At 35.5% G+C, this 22,182-nt stretch overlaps 1 protein-coding gene across 1 annotated transcript; it reads right to left on the minus strand.

Moving 5' to 3' along the window:
- Nucleotides 1-1,242: 1,242 nt before the first annotated feature.
- LOC145158577 (non-specific lipid transfer protein GPI-anchored 26-like) lies at nucleotides 1,243-2,358 on the minus strand. The gene is made up of 2 exons (XM_079077460.1): nucleotides 1,910-2,358; nucleotides 1,243-1,630 (listed from the first exon to the last, which is right to left on the minus strand). Exons 1-2 carry the CDS (start codon nucleotides 2,247-2,249, stop codon nucleotides 1,416-1,418), a joined length of 555 nt encoding a protein of 184 aa, XP_078933586.1. The 5' UTR covers nucleotides 2,250-2,358; the 3' UTR covers nucleotides 1,243-1,415.
- Nucleotides 2,359-22,182: the final 19,824 nt, after the last annotated feature.

Genomic DNA, 22,182 nt, shown 5'->3' on the forward strand with positions numbered 1-22,182 from the left:
AATAATAATAATAATAATAGTAATAATAATAATAATAATAATAGTAGTAAAAAATTAATAAATGACGGATTTGTGACGGAAAGTATACAAATTAGTCTTTTTGTCAGTGCCGTAGCTATTCCGTCGGCATTTACCGACGGATGTGACATCCGTCGGTATTCTGTAGCTGTTCCGTTACAATATCGTGAGTAATTTAGGGCAACGTTTTCCATTGGAATTCCGTAGGTAATTTCCGACTAAATTTTTCCGTAGGTATTTTCATTTTTTCTAGTCGTGTAATTTAACCAAATCAAACCTAATTTCCCAACCTTAATTCTATTACATATTTAAATTATTAATTTCACTAGTTGTGACACATATATATTACATGGGCTAAATTTTTTTTTAAAAAAAAAAGATAAATATAAATGTCAAAATATTTAAAAACTTTGAATTTATAAGAAAATAAGAAAAATAATGAATTATTATAATGAAAATGTTTTTTTTATCTTTTAAATTTAAACAAATAATGTAAATAAATAAAAGAGCTAATGAATTTTTGAAATTAAAAGGTAAGTTAATTAATGAAATTGATATACATTTATTACTGCATTTATTGCAATTATTACATTAAAATATTATATGAAATTTAATATAAAATTAAAACTTATAAAAGGACATATGGAAAAATAATAATTTAAAATGATATTTGACAAATTGAATGAGAGTGTGACAAGTGGTAAAAAACCTTCATTAATATAAGAACGAAGCCACTAGCTAGGTCAAACTGCAAAGAAATTAAATAGTTTGCATGGTGGAAAAAAGTTGAAACAATCATGTTTATTGACAACAAAGAAACTGGTTCTTCAAATGGCAATTAACATGTTTATCGGGAAGAATATCTATGGCAGGTCACGATTTGGCTCAAGGAGCAAACATTGCTAAAGTAACAAAGAATGACTCTTCCATTTACGGGAAGAGGCCTGCAACTGATGGTGATATCGTGTATATGCATAATTGAAAAATCGAGAGACATTTATGGTGTCGGTGTCAATGGATAGCCATTTTCTTCCTCTCCCGAGAAGCGTTCCATGTTAACTCAAGATTCTAGGTTCCTAGAGCTAGAAGTATATGGTCCACCAAGATGGTTCTTCAGGACTAGCATGTTTGTGCAATTTATTGGTTTCACACTCAAAGCATGGCTTCAAAATGCAGTGAGGAAACCAATAAGTGTATCATCAAGTTGTCAAATCTCAAGGAGACTGTTCAGAATCAGAAAAATCATATTTATCGGAAACAATACAAAACCGACCAAAAAGAATCCTTACATGGCATGTCACACGAATCACATGCCAAATTTTACACATAAGAATCACAGGGAAATAAGCAAAATCGTAAATCAAAACATATTCTTTCCGGATATGGTAGTTAATAATTTAGAACACCATAGCATATGCGGCAACAAGTAGTGTAAATATAATAGGAAATGTTGCGAATTTTGTTGAAGATGCATCTGATGAACCATTATCTGTTGATGGCACAGTGTTTGTTTCGCTGCCTTTACCCGAAGGGTTTCCCGAAGGTGTTGTTTCTGAAGGTGTGGTTCCTGAAGAAGGTGTGGTTTCTGAAGGGGAGTTGCTTGGAGATGCAGCTGTCCAGTGAAAAATGATAAGTAGATAAATTTGACATTTCTAATTTGTGAACTTATATATGAAAAAAATTATAAATCATAGTCGATTTTTCTTCACTGGGAGGTAGATTCTTTTTGCATCATCTCCCATTGAATTGTATCAATGATATAATGTATCGGTCATTAGATAAAGCATTTGTATCAGAATAACGTATTACCGAAACTTTAGGTTTTATAGTATATAATATTCTAAAAGTAACATGAATAAGAAGCTTTCTAAGTAAAAATTCAGTTCCTTACCATTGCATCGACTGGTTGGTGGTGTCTGGACATTGCATGCACTAGGTAATGCAAGAGCCTGAGTTTGGTTTATGCTAAGACCCAAAGATGAGCCACCACCATTAAGGACTTGACACAAGCACTGTGGCTGTGACTGGACTACACTCGCGAGTTGGCTGCAACATCCTGATGATGGGGTTGATGTGTTGCCAGAAATGTAGTTGAGGCATGGGGACAAGCTAATTAGCACACTTGTGCACCCTGACGATTGTGCTGTTGCACCTCCGTAGAGGGTGGCCACTGTGATCACTAGGATCATTGTTGTCGATGCAATTGTGTTGGTACTTTGATATTGTGCCATTTTGGGTTTAATTTTCTGGGATTTTGGTGTAGTTTTAAATTGGAATGGGATTTGGATGCGGAATAAAAGATAGGCGCTTGAAGTTCTTGTTGGGAGTTTGGAGATCTTATGAATCAATATATAGGGGAAATTGGTATGGTCCGAGTCTACTCATGGCAGGTGTTGTGCATGGGTGACCTACTTTTCCTACTTTATAACATTAACCACCTAGATATGTAATGTTAATATTCAAAGTAAAGGGGATTTTGAAGACTGAGAGATAAGAGACCAAATCCAAAACAAAATGATACAGAATTATATTTGTAATTTACTATAGATTATTTATGATATGAATAAGAGTTGGGTTTTTTATGATTATTATTATAAGGTAGGACGACAAGAGTTTTGATTAGTTTTCTAGGTGAGCTGCTCAAAGCATCCGATTGGTTTTTGGTAAATAACAACCTAACTATATAAACAAATACCACTTCTTGATTTCTTTATTGCTTAGATACACACGCAATTGAGGAAAAAAGAAGCTAATATTCTAAGAAAGACTTTATAACTTTTAAATATGTTATTAAATTAAGAAGTTGTTAAATGAAAATCAAACAAAAATAACCTCAGTCTTTTTGGTTTATACTTATTTTAAAATTAAAACATTAAATCTAAACTTTAACTGTAAAGATACAAAGCTTTAAGAGGATTGTTAATGTCAACCAGCCGAAGAGCGTGATGACAAAGAAGGCTGTGGGTTTTGTCTAGACCATTCAAAGAAGTGAAATGACTCACATCGGCATTTGCACGTAACATACCAATGTATACGTAACTAACACTTTTTTAAAAGTGGACTGTACCGCGGCATCAATATTTAAGTGTTTGTTTTCTTAAGAGATATAAGTTTTGGTATCCGCAAACCACATTTGCAGCAAAAAAATTTTTTTAGTTTTTTAACTATACAGATTAAAATAAACAATATTATAAATGAAATTGTTATAATTACATCTTTATTCTTTTACGTATCAACCACCAATAAATTATATATAACCCATCATAATTAGTCCACTAATCAAAACAAACACTACAGAAATCATGTCATTGCCGACGACACGTTTAGCGGCAACAAAGACTTTTAGCGGTGACTCAAGCTTGAGTCGCCGCTAAAAGTTTTTAGGGTCGCCGGTAATGCTTTGGGGACCGAATCCGCGTGAACCCTTTCGAGTAAACCCCAACCATCCGTTCGAGTATCTAATCCAATGGATGCGACCTCCTTTTCGTACAAACGCAATAACGGCGACAAAAAGTCGCTGCTAAAGATAGAAAAAAAGATGCGGCATAAGTTCCCTCCATAGTTGTCCCTGCTATTTGTTATTGTTGTCGATATTGGTTTCGAGTCGCCGCTAAAGGTCGATGAAACTATACCCTTTTTCCGTCTCAGTTTTCTGTTGTTGCCTCCTTCTTTGATCTTACTTTCCTCGAGCTCGACGACACCGACGATCAACGAACGACCGTTTCTTTCTTCCTTTGCCTTCAACCACCAGCCGACCACCTCAATCACGAGTTACCACCGGATTTCGGCGACGATTTGGCTGTTACCAGCGACATTTGGAGCTTCATCAACCTTCATCATTTATCTATCTCTTTCTCTTATAACCTCCATTTCCAACTTATATTCGAGATTAACAGTAGAAAAATGTTGATTTTCAGTTTTTTCCCGACTGTTGTTGTCACTGTAGCACAACAAAGTTACGTATAATGGTTTAATGGTCCCTCATGACTATTTTTTTGCATTTTAAGGGCATATACTTGTGTTTTACCGATTGGAAAAGTCATCTTACCCATTTTAGCAGGTTAACCAGCCTCGTTACTTGCCAAGTAAGCATGTGAGTTAACCCGTTGAGTCAATACTAAGTTGACTCGATGACACATGCAAAGAGTAATTACCGTCTTTAATTTCCACCAACACCTTAACAACCTTACACTCTCGATTCGATTGAGTCCCAGACACACATCTTTAATTAAAAGGGGACACACCCATGTGGGGTTTGAAGTAAAACAACCCTCAAACTTGTTTACCATATTCGGGAAAACAATCATCTGGAAGAACCCTTAAAAAGCAACAATGTCGGCTCCACCATCTTTACCCGACTCTTTAAATTCTGGTGAAGACATCAACTACAATGTGCTCCACTCAATCTTCTGTGATTGTTGTCAGAAGATTTTAGAAAACCAATCTGAAATGCAACAGTCGCAGGAGTAGCTCGGACATGACTATATCGTGTGCAGGATCGACCACATCAGCCTCCAGCACAAGCTTGATGACCATTATCAGAAGTTTAAAGTCGTTGGTGTTGCCATGGGTGACATGATGATGGGGATGCTCTTGTTGTTGGTAGTTATGCTCCATTTCATTCTTAAGCTTGGGTGATGGATGGATTTGAAACAATGGTGGTTCGTGGTTAAGAAGCTTATTAGTATGTAGATTTTCTGTTTTTTATTTTTATATTTGGTTTTTTGGCGAAATATGTAAAAGACCTCTCTAAATGACAGACATTTTGTAAGTGAAATCCAATGATTAATGAAAGATCTGTCTAAATGATAAGCATTTTGTAAGCTTGGGTGATGTTCTTTGTTCATTGCTTATGATCGTATTTACTTGTTAATTTTCATAAAAAAAATTTGTAGAAAGTGCAATGGTAATAGGAAGAAGGAAAAAGTGGGTGTTCTTAGTGACCCCACGTGCCTTGCACAGTGGGGGTAATATAGTGTTTTACACGTACTACCAATTACTTAAAAGTTTCTTATATACCAACTTGTTTCATTCTAGCACATTGTTTTCTTCTTCAAATTATCTCCACCGTGACGCTAAATAATGAAGAACATGGAATGTGGATGTGGATCATAGGCTATAATAAGAACATCACGTACTACCAATAACCCAGGAAGGCCCTTTTATGCATGTCCCAAAAACGTAATTTACCATTTGTTCAATTTATGATGTTAAACATAGTTTTTTTTAACATGTATTAAGTCAAGCAAATAGTTGGAATCAGGATGCTCGTTCAGGTTTTATAGCTTAGGTTGATGAAATGCAGTGCAACAATGAAGGTGTGATCATAACTGGGTTGTTTAGGTCGAACAAAATGCTTCAATATAAGGTCTTTAAGTTGAAGGTTTACCTAATATGTAGTTAGGTATTTTTTGTGTTTAATCATGTACAAATTGTAATAAAGGTCATTTGGGTTTTTTTAAGAATAACTTGTAATGTACTTTATTTTGGTTTGTATGTTTAACTTGTAATGTACTTTTTTTTATTTTGTATGAACAACTTGTATGAAGTAATTATGAATAAGAAAATTATTGGACCACATGTTATTTAACTTGTAATGTACTTTGTTTTGTTTTATATGTTGATCCTGATTTTACAAGGACCGCATGTTCCCTTGTAACCTAACCAAGTTAACATTGATTCTTGGAACTATTGACCCAATGTTCCCTTGGGTAACATGCACCATGCACGATCTAGAAAAGAAGTACATATCTTTCATAAACAAACCAAATTTCTCAAACAACATAAGTAGTACAAACAAATAAACAAAGTCAATACAAATCCAAACTTAACAACCTACTACAACCCAATTCCAAACATAACAACTAAGTGGAACCAAACACAACCAATTTAAAACATAACAACTTAAACAAAATCAGATCCTTATCATTAAGCTCCAATGGGTTTGCACTGGTATCTCCTTTCCGACCTTTGCCCTTCACCCTCTTAGAAAGTTTCATCTTGATGATTCTCTCCGATTTCTTTCTTTCTTTTACACTTACCCACTTTTTTGTGTCCATTTTTCATTCATGCACTGTTTTTGATCCACTGCTTCCTGCACCAACACCTTGTGCTCCCTGACCATTTTCATTGACACCTCCTGCTCCTTTACCATTTTCATTGACACATGTTTTCTCTTTTTTACATTTAGTTTTGGCCTCCTACCAACTTGAGCTTTTTGCACTTGAAGTCTTTCAGCTTGAGGACATGTGACATTGTTATGCCGCACTTTTTTACACAAACTACATGATATTTTATTCCGTGCCTTAGTCACAGTGTGCCTTGGGAGCTTTTCTGATGCATCTCTTCTTCTGTTAAGCTTTGGTCTACTTGGCATTCTTCTCTTCATTGGTGGAAGAGTTGGTATGAAGTCAGTAGGTGGGCACATATTTCTACCATTCATCCCCTAAATTAGATACTTATAAGTGTTCTTGTAGACTGCTCCATAGAACATTGTATCCACATAACCACCAACATCTCTATTAAGAAAGGATATAGTTGCAACTGAATGCACACATCCATACCCACTATGTTGCCACACTCTATAAGTACAAGTCTTCTTGTCCAAGTCAATAACATAGGACTCATCAATGTTTCTTGTTTCAAATTGGTTTAGACCACTTAGTAAAATCTACCAATACCTATTGAAGACATAACATAAGTAACTACATACAGTTATGAGTGTAAAGATTAGAAAGTACCTTTGAGCTCTTTTTAATTGATTCAGTAGGAGTGTAATTGTTGGGCAAGGCTTGTAATCAAGCCGTGAACTACCTTTCATCTTTAAATTGTATATTCTCTCCATAACATACAATCTAATCTCCTCTAACATGGTCGTGATTGGCTTTTTCCTTGCATCCATGATGACACTGTTGAAGCTCTCAAATAATCCATTCTCCACTGCATCACACATCCTTCCCTCTTCAAAAAATGCTCTAGTCCAAGATTTCGGGTTTATTTCCATAAGATAAGCAAAGGCTGCATGGTTAAGCACTTCAATCTCCTTCATTGCAACATTGAATAAAGGCTCAGTGGATGCCTTGCTTGCCTTCCAAAACATGGTTTCATAGTGCACACCACTGAATCTTTTCCAAAAGTTGGCAAAAATATGCCTTGCACACTACCTATGTTCAACAGTATGCAGTACTTCCTTGACAGCCTCTAACAGCCCCTGTAGAACAATGGTAACATGTTAGATAAAATGAAACCACCAACTACAATATTAAAAATTAGGAAGTACACAACTTACCTTATGCTGATCCGACACTAATGGTATACCAAAACCATTACCCAGTTGAAGTTCATCTCAAAGGTTTTCCAAAAACCATTTACAATTCTTTTTGTTCTCTACACAGACAACTACCCATGCAATTGGGAATATGTGATTATTGGCATCTCTTCCTACAACACATATTAGCTCTCCATGACATAAACCCTTTAAGAAACATCCATCTAAATTTATAACCCTTCTACAGCTCCATCTCCACCCTTGCTTTAGCCCATCAAAACACAAGTAAAACTTGCTAAAATAATTCTTACCATCTGGCATAGAATTGACATCCATTTTGACTATTGATCTTGGATTTGATCTTCTAATCTCTTCACCATATGACCACAACTTTGCATAGTGCTCCACTAGTGTTCCTTCAATTAGTTTAAATGCATACTTCTTTGCTCTTCTACACTGTCTCATACTCACATCTATACCAAATTTATCTTTAACCTCATCCCCAAGTAGCCTGAAACTAACCTTTTATTTCTTTAAGAATTGTGTTGTGTAATGAGTAACAATCCATGAATAGTTCACAATTGAACCTAACTTGAAGTCTCTTGCATAGTTATGCTCATTTATGAGACTCTTAATCTGTAAAGACTTTTCCTCACTCATCCAAGAAGCCCACATCGTAAACTTGCACTGCCCAGAACAACATTTCACTAATAGTCTCCTACTATCATTTTTTTGTAACATAATTGATAACCATTTGCTACAGCATAGTTACATATCATATGTTTTAGTTGTTTAGGACTCACAAATCTCATACCTAATATAGGTTACTGCTTTTTCCAATGAAAATTTTCATTGTAAATAGCCTGGTCAGTAGATATTACATCATCCTCTTATGGTGGATCATATGTGTCTTCACGAGGTGGACTGTGGGGGGGGGGGGTGACTTGCTCCTTTGGGCACAACTTACTCAGAAACTCATCATCTTTTGTCTTGTTCATAGGAATGCACTCATCAGGTTCAGTGTGCACTTCCATGTGAATGTCATCATCTTGCTCACCTTGCATATCATCCATACCACCATGTAAATCCTACATGTCGATTCCATCATCCATATCCATACGACTGTGTACTTCTTCATGATCTTCATTTGCACCATATAATTGGTCTCAAGAACAACAAACTTATGCTTGCTCTTCAAGAATCCATTGATGTACATTAACACCAAGATGGTCCATATATACATCAATCACACAATCAGAAGCATACCCTACTTCGATTAGATCCATGTAATCCATGTCGGTCGCGATTATCCTTAATCCATCAGGAAAATCAATATCGGGCATGCAAAAGTACACATTCACACATCTCTCAATGACGAATCTTTCAAGGAACTCCACAAATTCGTTCTTGTCCATTCCAGAAAAATCAACATCATCAAACCTTTGCTCTGCTCCATCTGAGTAACTAATAGAGGGGTACCTGGTAAAATTTCCAGCAAAATGTAGATCAATCTTCAGGAAAACGGCCATAGCAATGACAAAGTTCGCCGATTTGAGCGACGAACACTTGAAGAAAAGGATAGGACCGAAGAACAGTTGAACAACGAATTTCGATGAGTAAGTTACAGACGAAAGTGTTCGAAAGAGACAGTTGAGGGGTTTAAAACGTACAGTATCTCTCATTAACTCCTATATACACGTGTCAATGACATTGACTAAATTAATCGAATTAGATATTACGTGGAATTCGAAAATTGCTACGTGGGATGGGAGTCACCGGGTGACCTTTCATTTTTCCAAAACTTCCCTTTTAAAACCAGAAATTAGAAGTATATGCCCTTAAAATGCAAAAAATAGTCATGAGGGACCATTTAAACCATTATACGTAACTTTGTTGGACTACAGTGACAATGACCCATATTTTTTTATGTACCAACCACCAATAAATTTTATATAACCAATCATAATTAGTCCACTAATCGAAACAAACACTATAAGAAATCATGTCATTGCCGGCGACACCTTTAGCGGCAACAAAGACTTTTAGCGGTGACTCAAGCTTGAGTCGCCGCTAAAAGTCCTTGTCGCCGCTAAAGGGTCGCCAGTAATGCTTTGTGGACCTAATCCGCGTGAACCCTTTCGAGTAAACCCCAACCATCTGTTCAAGTATCTAATCCAATGGATGCGACATGCTTTTCATACAAACGCAATAACGACGACAAAAAGTCGCTGCTAAAGGTCGAAAAAAGAAGCGACATAAGCTCCCTCCATAGTTGTCGCTGCTATTGGTTATTATTTGTCGATATTGGTTTCGAGTCGCCGCTAAAGGTCGATGAACTTATACCCTTTTTCCGTCTCAGTTTTCTTTACTGTTGTTGCCTCCTTCTTTGATCTTACTTTCCTCGAGCTCGATGACACCGACGATCAATGAACGGCCGTTTCTTTCTTCCTTCACCTTCAACCACCGGCCGACCACCTCAATCACGGGTTACCACCTGATTCCGACGATGATTTGGCTATTACCGGCGACATTTGGAGCTTCACCGACCTTCATCATTTATCTATCTCTTTCTCTTATAGCCTCCATTTCAAACTTATATTCGAGATTAGCTGTAGAAAAATGTTGATTTTAGTTTTTCCCCGACTGTTGTTGTTCACTGGCCGACTGTTACTGTCATCGACGAAGATTATTGATTTCCGACCACCAATTTTGATTTTTAACCACCACAGGTTCATTTCTCTGTTAATTTTGCGATTATTTGCAAAATTTGTGCATTTGTGTCTATTATATGGAATTAGGCATATGTGTATATATTTAGTATATATCTATGTGTATTTTCATGGTATATGTATGTGAATGTATGTATAATGTGAATTTGTATGTATGAAAATATGAATGTGGAATATTGTATGTGTATCTAGTGTATTTATATGTGTGTATATGTGTATTTGTATGCTATGTATGAAATATGAATTGTATGTATGTATGAAATGTGGATTGTATGTAATGTGTATATTGCAATTCCATAGTGGAAAAAGGAAAAATAAAGTAGGATGTTATTATTGATAATGGTATTTTAAGTATGTGTATTTGTATGGAATGTGGATTGTATGTTGTATAATGTGTATTTGTATGTATGAAAACATTAAATTATGTATGTATATTTGAATTTGTATGCAATGTGTATTTTTTGTAGGATGCCATTATTGAGAATGCTATTATTGTAATAGAAACTTTATTTGGATTCCTAGTTTAAAAAGAAATGTTTATTCCTATGTAATGTGTACTTGTAATAGAAATTATATATGTATATCTCATAATTTTTTAGGTAATTGCGTTAATATGAATCTTGTTTCTATACACCATGGTTGCTGTTATGGATCGTGGACATGAGGGTGATGGAGTCGGGGACCCACCTCCCCCAGGCGGTAGAGGTCCTCGTCAGTATGAGTAGGATGGTAAGTCTTATTATGAATTTCTATTTACTATTTTTATTCAGTTGTTATAAAATACCATTTATATTAATTTTTAACTATATTGTAGCTGTGCCACCGACGAGAGTTAGAGGAAAAGCGAAAAACATTAAGCTCGAAAATAGGCTTTTAAATAATAAGGGAAAACCAATTACCTTGGACTATGATAGGGACATGACATCTGTGATGGGTTTTGAGCATAACAAATAAAAACCTATGTGTGCATGCAACCCTAATGAAGATCTATGTTTTCTCTAATTGAACATACAACATTTGAACGTCAATTGGGAGACCCTAGGAATCCTATACTATTTTCGAAATTAGCATCTAGGGTTAGACAACATACCTTTGATTGTTATTGATGAATAATAAGAAATCCTTTTGTTGTTGAAGCTTAGAGAACAAGCACCACAAATGTCGTGCCTCTAATGGTTCACAACCAACACTTACAAGAAGATGAGAGAGGATAGAGGAAAAGGGGAGAGCAAAGTTTCGGCTTTCTCTTCCTAAGATATGATGGCCAAAATTCCTAGGGCGAGGAGCCCTTTATATAGTGCAAAAAGGATGCTCCGGATAACCCTAATTTAAATATAATAATCTTATTTCAATATTGGTAATTATCCACCTCCATAATTATCCATATGAGATATTCTAGAAACTATAGAATTATCTCATAAAAATCGTCCAAAATACATGTTTGCATGTTAAATTGGGAAAATAATGTGGCGGATAGTCCATTATGATACAAGAAGTTGGAAAAAAAAAATTTCCCCGCGATAAAGGATACAGTAAAACAACATATAAGGGTAAATTATAAATACTAAAATATTTTTATATGTTTAATTATGATTGGTTTTTACTTAGCTAACCTTTTCTTCTTTGTAAACAAAATTTGATTTTGATCGGGTTTCCCAAGATCCAAAGGCTGCTAAGTTATTAGTGAGTTTTGAAGCGACTTTATTAAAAGGATTTAGTGAGCGTAAAGCTGAATCAAAAGCATGTTTTTTGAGATTCGGATGGTATGAGGATATCCCGAGAGCCTTAGTCACCCCCTGGATGATATGGATGTTGATAATTGGAGGAAAGCAGTTGAGTATTTCCAAGTGAGTGTGTGTGTGTGTGTGGGGGGGGGGGGGGTCGTGCTCATATAGCAGTACTTGATATAAAAAGGTAACGTACGATATATGTAATTATTTATTTAAAATATAATCCAATTTTTAATGTTAAACAGAACCTGAAGAGAGTTGAAACGTTCCACGCTTCTCATACCGATAAGAATGATGTATTTATTAATGATATAACGGAGCAGCAATACATAAGTATTTAATTATAATTTTATCATATAATTAAGTGTTTATTTATACTTAATCGTTAATATGTTTGGAAAACACAATATCATTTAGTGTAAGAGCTCTTATAACAAACACAAGGGTTAAATGAAGAAAGAGATTTAACACCATTTGAAGAAAGAGCATTTTTCGAGAAAGTATTAGGTTCTCGGTGTGGCCATATCATAGGCATCGACCAAAAACCTTCTGTTATCAATGTCGATTGCACAGTCATCACAACCACCACTAAAGTCACAACCATCATAGGTAAAACAAGACTATTTAATTTCAAAGTCTCATATAATGGTCAATAAATGCATGTTGATTTGGTAATTTTGGTTTGTGGTGATTATTTGCTAAAAGCTTTGGTAATTGAGTTTTTTGTCCTAAGTGCAAGAAATAGCAATGTACTTTGATTATTTTTTGTCAAAGTGCAAGAAATAACAATGTAATTTGGTATCAATAAATGTATGTTGATTTGGTAATTGTGTTTTTGTCGTAGGTGCAAGAAATAGCAATGTACTTTGGTATTTCTTGTATTTAAGGTTCTTTAGCAAAAATAAGTAGAAAGTAAGCTACAATTTCTTCTAAAAAAGACTATTTACTTTAAAATTCCCATATATCTATATAATGATCAATAAATATAGGTTAATTTTGTAATTGTGTTTATGTTCCAAGTGTAACAAATAACAATGTACTTTGTTTTTTGTCCCTAGTCTAAAAATAGCAATGTACTTTGTCATCAATAGATACATGTCGATTTGGTAATTGTGTTTTCATCCCAAGTGTAAGAAATAGCAACGTACTTTGGTACTACTTGTATTTAAGGTGCTTTAGCACAAAATAAGTAGAAAGTAAGCTACCATTTTTTGTAAAACAAGACTATTTAATTTCAGATTCTCATATATCTCTATAATGATCAATAAATGCATGTTGGTTTGGTAATTGTGTTTATATTCCATGTGTAAGAAATATCAATGTACTTTTGTTTTTTGTCCCTAGTTTAAAAATACTAATGTACTTTGGCATCAATAAATACATGTTGAGTTAGTAATTGTGTTTATGTATCAAGTGCAAGAAATAGCAATGTACTTTTGGTATTTCTTGTATTTATGTGCAAGAAATATCAATGTACTTTGGTAGTTTTTGTTTATGTTTGATAGTTTAACTTATAAGTTTATATATGTTGTTATTTAGTATGTAGTCGAAAAATCTTCGTGCAATGCTCAACGACCTGGTGTGCAGGGAGAAACTTTATGCATTTTTTCAATCGGAAAAACCACAAAGTGATGATCAAGGAGGAAACGAGCGAAGATGATGGTTCGTCAGATAATTAATTTGTGTTTTGTATGTTAGACTTATTGTTACACTTTGGTACTTGGTTGAATTATAACATTTTTGTTGTTTATTTTGGTAGATGTATGGAATTATAACACTTTGGTACCTAATTAGATGTCGTTATGTAATTTTTTTTCTGCATTTAATGTTTTTACGTATCGGTTTTTTGCACCCAAAAGTGTTGATTTAAAAAAAAAATAATAAGTAAAAATTGAAAATTAATATTACCGGCGACATATACTATCACTGGCGACAAAGATATTACCGGCGACAGAGGGTATTACTGGCGACAAGGTTATTAGTAGAGACAAATATCTTTAGCGGCAACATTTTGAACAATCACCACAGGAAAATAGCAACGACTTTTTAGCGATAACATGCCGCCACTATTGCTTTTACCAATGACAAATCCAATAATTAGGGGTATTTTTGTCGCCGCTAATGCCTCTTTTTCTTGTAGTGAAACATTAGCAAAATCATTATATTTTGTTAAATTCGAATTTGATTTGTAAGCATAAATGAAAAAATAGAAACGAGGTTTTTGGTTGATCATCAAGCAATTTCCTAACTTCCATATACATAAAAAATTACAAACACTTATATTTAATTTAGATATATATATTCGTTATTAGCCGTATTGAAATCATTTTATATAACGAAAACACCACAAAACAAGAAAAAAGAGACTCGTTATATATATATATATATATATATATATATATATATATATATATATATATATATATATATATGAGTCTCTTTTTTCTTGATTTGTTATATTAATTATGAAATATGCAGTCTTTTACGGCAAAAAGTAATAATATAAAAAGTTGATTATTTTATAAAACTCTATAAACACATATTTATAAGTGATAATTTGCATCCAATGAATATACTATGAAACATTTGCATTATTATGGTGTTCCAAAATAAAATGGCTTTTTAAAGTTATATATATAGCGAAGATGTAAAAAACATATCAGAAGACATATGTCCTTATCCGTGCTAAAAAGAGGATGCATATATCTTTTTAGGTCCGCAGTATTTTAAAAAACAAACAGTGAACAGAATGAACTTTGCATGCTGTTATAGACATAAGAGGTTAGAAAAAACTTTTGCAAAAAAATAAACACCATCTTACTTATATTTTTAACAAGTAACTTAATTTCAACACCTACTTAATTATATTTTAACAAGTAATTTGATTAACTACAATTTATAATTATCCAATAATGTACTGACTAGTAATTATAATTTAAATTGTAAGTAATATTAATATATGTAAGAAAATCGTATGAAAACAAATAATCATGTTTTTCCTTTTCCACCTCCCGATCAACTCGACATTTTTTTATTAACCTTCCAGCTTCTTCTCCACTGCATATATATTTGCTAACACTTGTCAGCCCATTCATAGTTTGTTGATGAAGACATAGACAATGGAAAAGGATTTAAGGCGGTGAGAAAGGGCAACTAGCCTTCACCGTGGCTATTGGTGGCAAAGTTTCACAGACCAAGTTTCTGGAAAATTCCGCGATCGTCTAGAGAACTATGGAACGATCAAGTATACTCGAGAAGTCTCCGGAGAGATTAAGAATGCTCTACGGGACCCTGGAAGATACTAGAATATTATAGATGTCCGTGGAACAAAGGAGAATGATCCAGAATAATCAAGAAGGCACTAGACGAAGCTAGAACGACCCGGAAGACTTTAGAACGATCTAGAACACGCTAGATCATACAAGAACGATTTGGATAATGTCAGGATGACCTAGAGATTTCTAGAGCATCGTAGACAAGTGTATCATATTCTAGAGTCTTGTAAAATCCATGTATATAATAGGAAGAGTCTAGATTAGTCAAGAATGATCGGGACTTAGAAACTTCCATTTGAGGAGGTGTAAGGTTCCTATAAATAGGGAGAAGGGCTCATTTGCCCAAACCATCGAGAAGTTGCCTTGTGAAGAAGTTAAATTATATAACAGAAGCCTTCTTGAAGTGTCCCTTGTCGTAACTCTTGCTTCCTAAGTTCGTTAGTACATCTAGATCGTCGAAGTTAGTCTGACTTAGTCGGAGAAGCACTAAGTGGCACACGGTATTGACTAGTCTAAAAGAGTCATCCCGTGACAAAAGGCACAAAATCTTTATTGGAGGAAGATCGACATATTACATTTGGAACTTGGAAGCGAGTAAAGAAGTAATATAATTGTCGTGCGCTACAAGAAATAAGGATTTTCACGACGGAGAATGCAAGTCATAAATGGTCACACAAATGTCTTTCCTTGAAATCCTTGTCATAAATAGAAGATAACAGCCATTTTTTTGTCGTAAATTTACAACATACATTTACAACCTACAACTATGACAAACATACATGATACATATTTACGACTGACTTATACATGTTGGAATTTGAAATATTTTGGTAATTTTTTTTAATAGCGCCATCAAAAGCATATATTAACAGATTAACCTAGCGAAATGCTAGATGAAAAGAAAAATACAAAAAAGTTAAATGGGATGTATAAGCCAAGAATTCCAAACTACATCGGAGTTGGAATCCCGTTTTTTCAACAACGAAAAAGAAAGCAAAAAACATTATCAAACAAAGAACTTTTCTTGATCTTATCTCCTTCAAACGTAAAAGAATTCCGGAATCTCCAAAGCATCCATATCGTGGTTATAACAATGACTTTCAATCTATGACTTCTCATGCCTCTTTGTTCATCCACCCATGAGGGCCACTCGATTATAGAAGCACAAACCAGAAATGTAATGTTGCACCATCTAGCTACGAAATTCCACAAACTACACACCAGCTCACAACGAAACCAAATATGGTCCAAAGTTTCACCACCTACATTACACACCGGACATAGGATAGAGGACAAATCCATCCCATGTTTTGATAGAATGAATCTAGTAGGTAATCTATCTTGAATAGAACCCCACAAAAAATATTAACTCTAATTGGGAGAGTTTTACACCATCTAGTAGTCTCCGCACCATCTTGAAAATTGACAGCATCAATAAAATTCCGAGTAATCTTGACCGAAATAACCCCATTCGAATCCAAAGACCACAAAAACTAATCTATTATATCTGAAACCTTAACACCTTCCTATAAAATAATCAGCCCCTACAATTGATCCGCCTCACATCCTCCCCTAACTTCACGCCTCCAAGACCAATTCCATTGATCACCAACCCATTTATCACACACTCGAAAATCTTGATTAGCATCTAGGAGAAAAAGCCTATTAAATCTATACTAAAGTGGTGGAGAACCAATCCACACCTCCTCCCAAATTTTAATTATTTCTCCATTCCTAAGTCTTCTCTCTAAAGTATTAAGTGGGAGGATATTATTTTCATGAAGCTTTAGAGAAGAATCCACCAATTTAGGCCAAGTTCCCATAAAATGACTCTTTGTATCAACTTTATCGAAACCACCATGGATCCCATGGATGGATTTGATCAATCAGGCCCATCTATGAGAATCATCCACCACGAACCTCCACCGTCACTTTTGGAGAAGAGCAACATTAAAAGCATACAGGCTACCAATACCCAAACCACCATTTTCCTTGCTAGATATCACTTTTCCTACATGATTCAAGCCATATTATTATCCCCCTTTTGTAACATCCATAAAATTCAGGAAAATTTAAAACTTTTTCAAGCATCTAAAAACCATTATTTATTACAAAATGTTTTCAAAATAGTTTCATATCAGAGTATCCCAGAAATCAAATCATAAAAATGCGAGGAGGTGCACGATCACGCCTTCGCTTTCCCGCGATCATCCGAAGTACCTGAAACAAAATCGAAAACTGTAAGTCCGAAGCTTAATGAGTTCCCCCAAAATACCAACGCCATATAAACATAACCATATCATAGCAAATAAACAGCATGCATACAGAGTTTACAGTATGACTGGATTGCCCTCACCGGGCCTATAGTCTATCTGGCTCACTCTCAAAACCTTCAGTATTTCTGGTCCGCCCACCCGGGCCTTCAGCCTTTCTGGACTGTTCTCCGGGCCTTCGGACTAACTGATATGCCCTAATGGATCTGCAGTCTCTCCGGTCCGCCCTGGGTTTGTTGGTCTTAAGCACAAAGCAAGTCCGCCTCAACCCAACCCCACATACACAATCAACACATACATATCATAAGCTAGCAAGCATGTGCACACAGTCAAACCGATCTAACAGATCACTAATCATAGCATCATCCTATATACCAGGATACCGACCTAACATGTCACTAACATATCATCATCCTATATACCAGGATACCGACCTAGCATATCATCATGCAATAACCAAGATAACAATCCAAAAAGAAGGGCCGACATTGGTGCCTTCGACCCTGTTAGTATAGTGAGGACAACTCACCTCACAATGTCGAACTGAAATGAAAAAGATCAAACTTCCGAAAGACGACACCCAACACCAACACCTACAACCACCATTGATCCGATTCCATAAGTCCCTAAATTAACAAAAAACCCTCAGAAGTCAAACTGGTCAACCCTTGGTCAAAGTCAAAGTCAACGGTCAAGGTCAACAATCCATGTTGACCCAACTCATCGAGTGCAACTTACTGACTCGTCGAGTTCCTTCAGAACTCAAAGAATCGTGAAAACCCCAGTCGACTCGCCGAGTTTCCAGACAACTCGTCGAGTCCATGCAGTGTCAAGAATGTCGGGAAAACCCTAACCAACTCGTCGAGTTAACTCACTAACTCGCCGATTTCATGCAGAATCCAAAAAGCGGGAAACCCTCATCCAACTCGTCGAGTTGACTATGCAACTCGTCGAGTTCCTTCAATCCTTTTCTCATTCAGACGCTTTTAAGCGAAACCAAGGCTCCAAACTGTAGATCTAGCCTCCTAGGGTGTAGTTACCACGTAAAGTTGCTAACTTTACATGTATGCAAGGCTCCAAGAAGCTAAAACACACAAAACCAGCCTTAGCAAGAGGTTTTGGACATGGAGGAGTGCCAAAGCTTGATGCTTTATGTCCATAAGGGCCCTAGAGGAGTCCAGATCTGAAACCATGCCCTCGTGACAAGCTCAAATCCGAAAGTGACTACATTTTGCACTAGAAATGACCATTTTCTTTCACAAGGGAAGATCTAAGCAATGAGAAGTCAAGGTAATGACTTTTTACCTTCAAATGAAAGCCAAGACGATGTAGATGTTGGATCTACAAGCTCCTTCTCGTTCCAAGCTTCTCAACCTTCAAGCTTTTTCAACAAATGCACCAAAAACACACTTTTATCCTCACACACACTCAAAATAGGGGTTAGATCGATTAGGGTTTGCTTCTGGACGTGAATAGTTGGTAACGAGGACATAAGGTCCTTTAAATAGGGTGCAAACCCTAAAAATTAGGGTTTTCTTGTCCAGCCTCAACTCGTCGAGTTGGGTCCTCCAACTCGTCGAGTAGGTTCAAGAATCCACGCAGCTTTAACCGTCTGTACACGACGAGTTGGGGCATCCAACTCGTCAAGTAGGTCTAAAAACATAAGTATAAAGCTTTAAATTTTATACCTGGAAGTCGGGGTGTTACACGTTTTGACCTCTCCACCAAAAATTACTTCGTAAGGATTCTAATTTTTTAATAACTCCTTTAGGGGCCTGAAACATGGATAAAAGATAAATGGGAAGACTACTAAGAACTGATCTAACTAAAGTTAGACGACCACCCACTGAAAGACAATTGGCTTTCCATTTGGAAAGTCTACTTTCAAATTTACTCACTAGAACATCCCAATTTTCGATCTTACTCATATTGCATCCCATAGGAATACCCAAATAAGAAAACAGTAAAACTCCCTTACCACAACCTGCTTGATCTGCAATTTGGTGAATAACTTTAGTTTCAACCCCCACTCCATAAATAGTCGACTTATGTATGTTTATTTTTAACCCCGACATGTCTTGGAATTCTTTTAAAACTTTCGACATTTTAGGGATGGCATCGGCAAACCAATCAGTAACAAAAACCACATCATCTGCATACATAAGATGAGACAACCGAAACTCTCCACTACCCATAAAAGCTCCTCGAATTTGACCATCCCTTACCGCCATATTGATCAAATCATGCAAAACTTCCATGGCAAGAATGAACAAAAAAGGAGACAACGGGTCTCCTTGTCTGAGACCTCTATTCAAAGAAAATTCTTCAGTTATGCTTCCATTAACTAGCACAACAACTCTACTAGAAAACAAACAAGATTTTATCTAGCCCCTCCATTTATAGCCAAAGCCAAATTTCTCCAAAACTTTATCTAAGTAAGCCCAACTTAGAGAATCGTAAGCTTTTTCAAAATCAATTTTGAAGATCATAAGCTTCCGCTTTTTCTTTTTATACTAGCTTATAGTTTCATCCAACATCAGAGGACCATCAAGAATTTGTCTGCCTTTTATAAAGGCAGTTTCGTCACCTGAAACCAAGCTATCCACCACCTTTGCAAGCCGACTTGCTAATAATTTGGCAATAACCTTATATTGAGCTCCAATTAGAGATATAGGCCTAAAATCCTTCACATATAGCGGGTTTTAGATTGTAGGAATAAGAGTTATGAAAGAAGCGTTGCATCCTTTTGGAATAAAACCTGTATTAAAAAATTCCTCTACATATGGAAAGACATCCATACCGAAAACATCCCAAAATCGTTTATTGAAGTGAAAAGTAAACCCATCCGGCCCTGGGGATTTATTACCCCCACACTCCCATACCGCCATCTTGACCTCTTCTAAATCACTTGCTGCTCCAACATATTTAGGTTCTCCCTAGATAGCATATTAAATTGTGGCTGATAAACGACAGGGATATTAACTTGAATAAATTCAAATTTATCTTTAAAGTAAGAGTAAAACACCTCCTTTACTTCTGTGGGCTCTGTACACCATATACCATACCTGAACACCCCTTGAATAGTTTGCTTCCTTCTAGAATGCTTAAGCATCCAATGAAAAAACTTGGAATTTTCATCCCAGTCCATATCCCACTTAATTTTGGTTTTTTGTGCTAAGTCCATGGCATGGCGGTTTTCGATTTTATCTAGTTGCATCAACAAATTAACTCTTTGATTTCTCTCTTCCTCATTAGCAATCCCCTCATCAATCTTGCTATCCAGTTCATCAATGGAAGATATTAATTTAATTTTATCCACCTGTTCCTTGAGGCGCACCTCATTATTCCAAGCTTTAAGATCCAATTTCAATTTATTTAAGCTCACCTTAAATTTAGAAGTTAAAGAATCAGCATTGTTATCTTGTGATACAGCCCAACTTACCGCTACTACTTCATTAAAACCATCAATACCATCCCAAGAATTGAACACACGAAAAGGAACAGGGCCATAGTCGACTTTGGAGTCGTGTAAAAGAATGGGGTTTGTGGTCAGACCATCTTCGTTCAACAACCAGTGCACCTAACTTAGGAAAGATTAGCATGGTATTTAGAGACCAAGAATCTATCCAATTTTGACATTTTGGTACCCATCTTGTTCATCCAAGTAAATTGTCTAGAACCTAACTGTATTTCTACCAAACCAGTATCATCAATGAATCCGTTAAAAGTAGCTTCCCTTTGAGGGTGAAACATTGTCCCAAATCTATCTTCTTCCTTCCCCAACTCGTTGAAATCATCAAAGAGACAAAACATATCATCATGAGAAACTATAAAATCCAAAATATTATTCCATAGAAAATCCTTTTCGTTTCCATTTTGTGGTGCATATATATTCATCATGAAAACATCTATATCAGTAATAACCCATCAACCCTTGACAATAAGATAACGATCCTGAGAAATAATGTTCTCATGCTTAAAATTCCCCACACAGATCTAATTTTAAAAAGATGTGGAGTAGTCATTGCCGTCTCCTGGATACCAAGAAAATTAACACCATGTTTAAATCACAAGCTTTTTATCCACCGCCTTTTCTTCGCCTTTCCAATATCTCTCGTGTTTAACATTCATTAATGACCATTCTTATCACCCATTCTCTCCATAAAACTGTTCAAAGTATCAACACAACCCTCCATATTATACCCCATGCCACCACCATCAATTATAACTTTTTCCAAAGTAGACATAATAACTCGTTTTTTGTTTACTCTTGTTGTCTCTCTTTTCCTTGATCTAGAAAACATTATATAACATCTAGTAATTAGCCCATTTTCATTACTTGCAGCAAAATCCTCCATCTCCAGTCCTTGATGTTGTACATCTTCCACAATATTAGAATTATCATTTACCTCCGCCCTCATCATCTTTGTCTTCTATAATTGTAGTTCCCACCTCTATTTCTGTTCCATATAAGTTTCAAACACCACTTCTTCTTCCTGTTCAGATTACTCCTCTTCATTCACTCCATCTAAATCGTGAGTGTAAGATTTTTCATCATCTGATATGCTGGACATATGTTGAATTTATACAACCTCAATGTGTTTATGCATGGATGTATGTATGTATGTATGTATGTATGTATGTATGTATGTATGTATGTATGTGTATGTATGTATATATGTGTATATGAATCTATGTGTGTGTGTGTGAATGTGCGTCTAAGAATGTATGTGTGAATGTATGTTTTTATAGGTATATATGAATGTATGTGTAAATGTGTATGTGTAGGTGTATGTATGTATATGTACATATGTGAATGTGAACGTAATTTTAAAGTGTGAAAGGAGTAACGGATAAAAATGAGTACGCCACTATAAACATCTAGGTATC

Source organism: Lactuca virosa, chromosome 1 (genome assembly GCF_052849685.1).
Source record: "Lactuca virosa cultivar CGN04683 chromosome 1, Lactuca_virosa_CGN04683_v6, whole genome shotgun sequence".
Classification (NCBI taxonomy): Eukaryota; Viridiplantae; Streptophyta; class Magnoliopsida; order Asterales; family Asteraceae; genus Lactuca; species Lactuca virosa.

Coding starts and splice junctions, on each gene's coding strand:
- LOC145158577 (XM_079077460.1), bottom strand. CDS start 2,249: ATGGCACAATATCAAAGTACCAACACAATTGCATCGACAACAATGATC. Junction 1,631..1,909: donor ACCAACCAGTCGATGCAATG/GTAAGGAACTGA, acceptor TTCACTGGACAG/CTGCATCTCCAAGCAACTCC.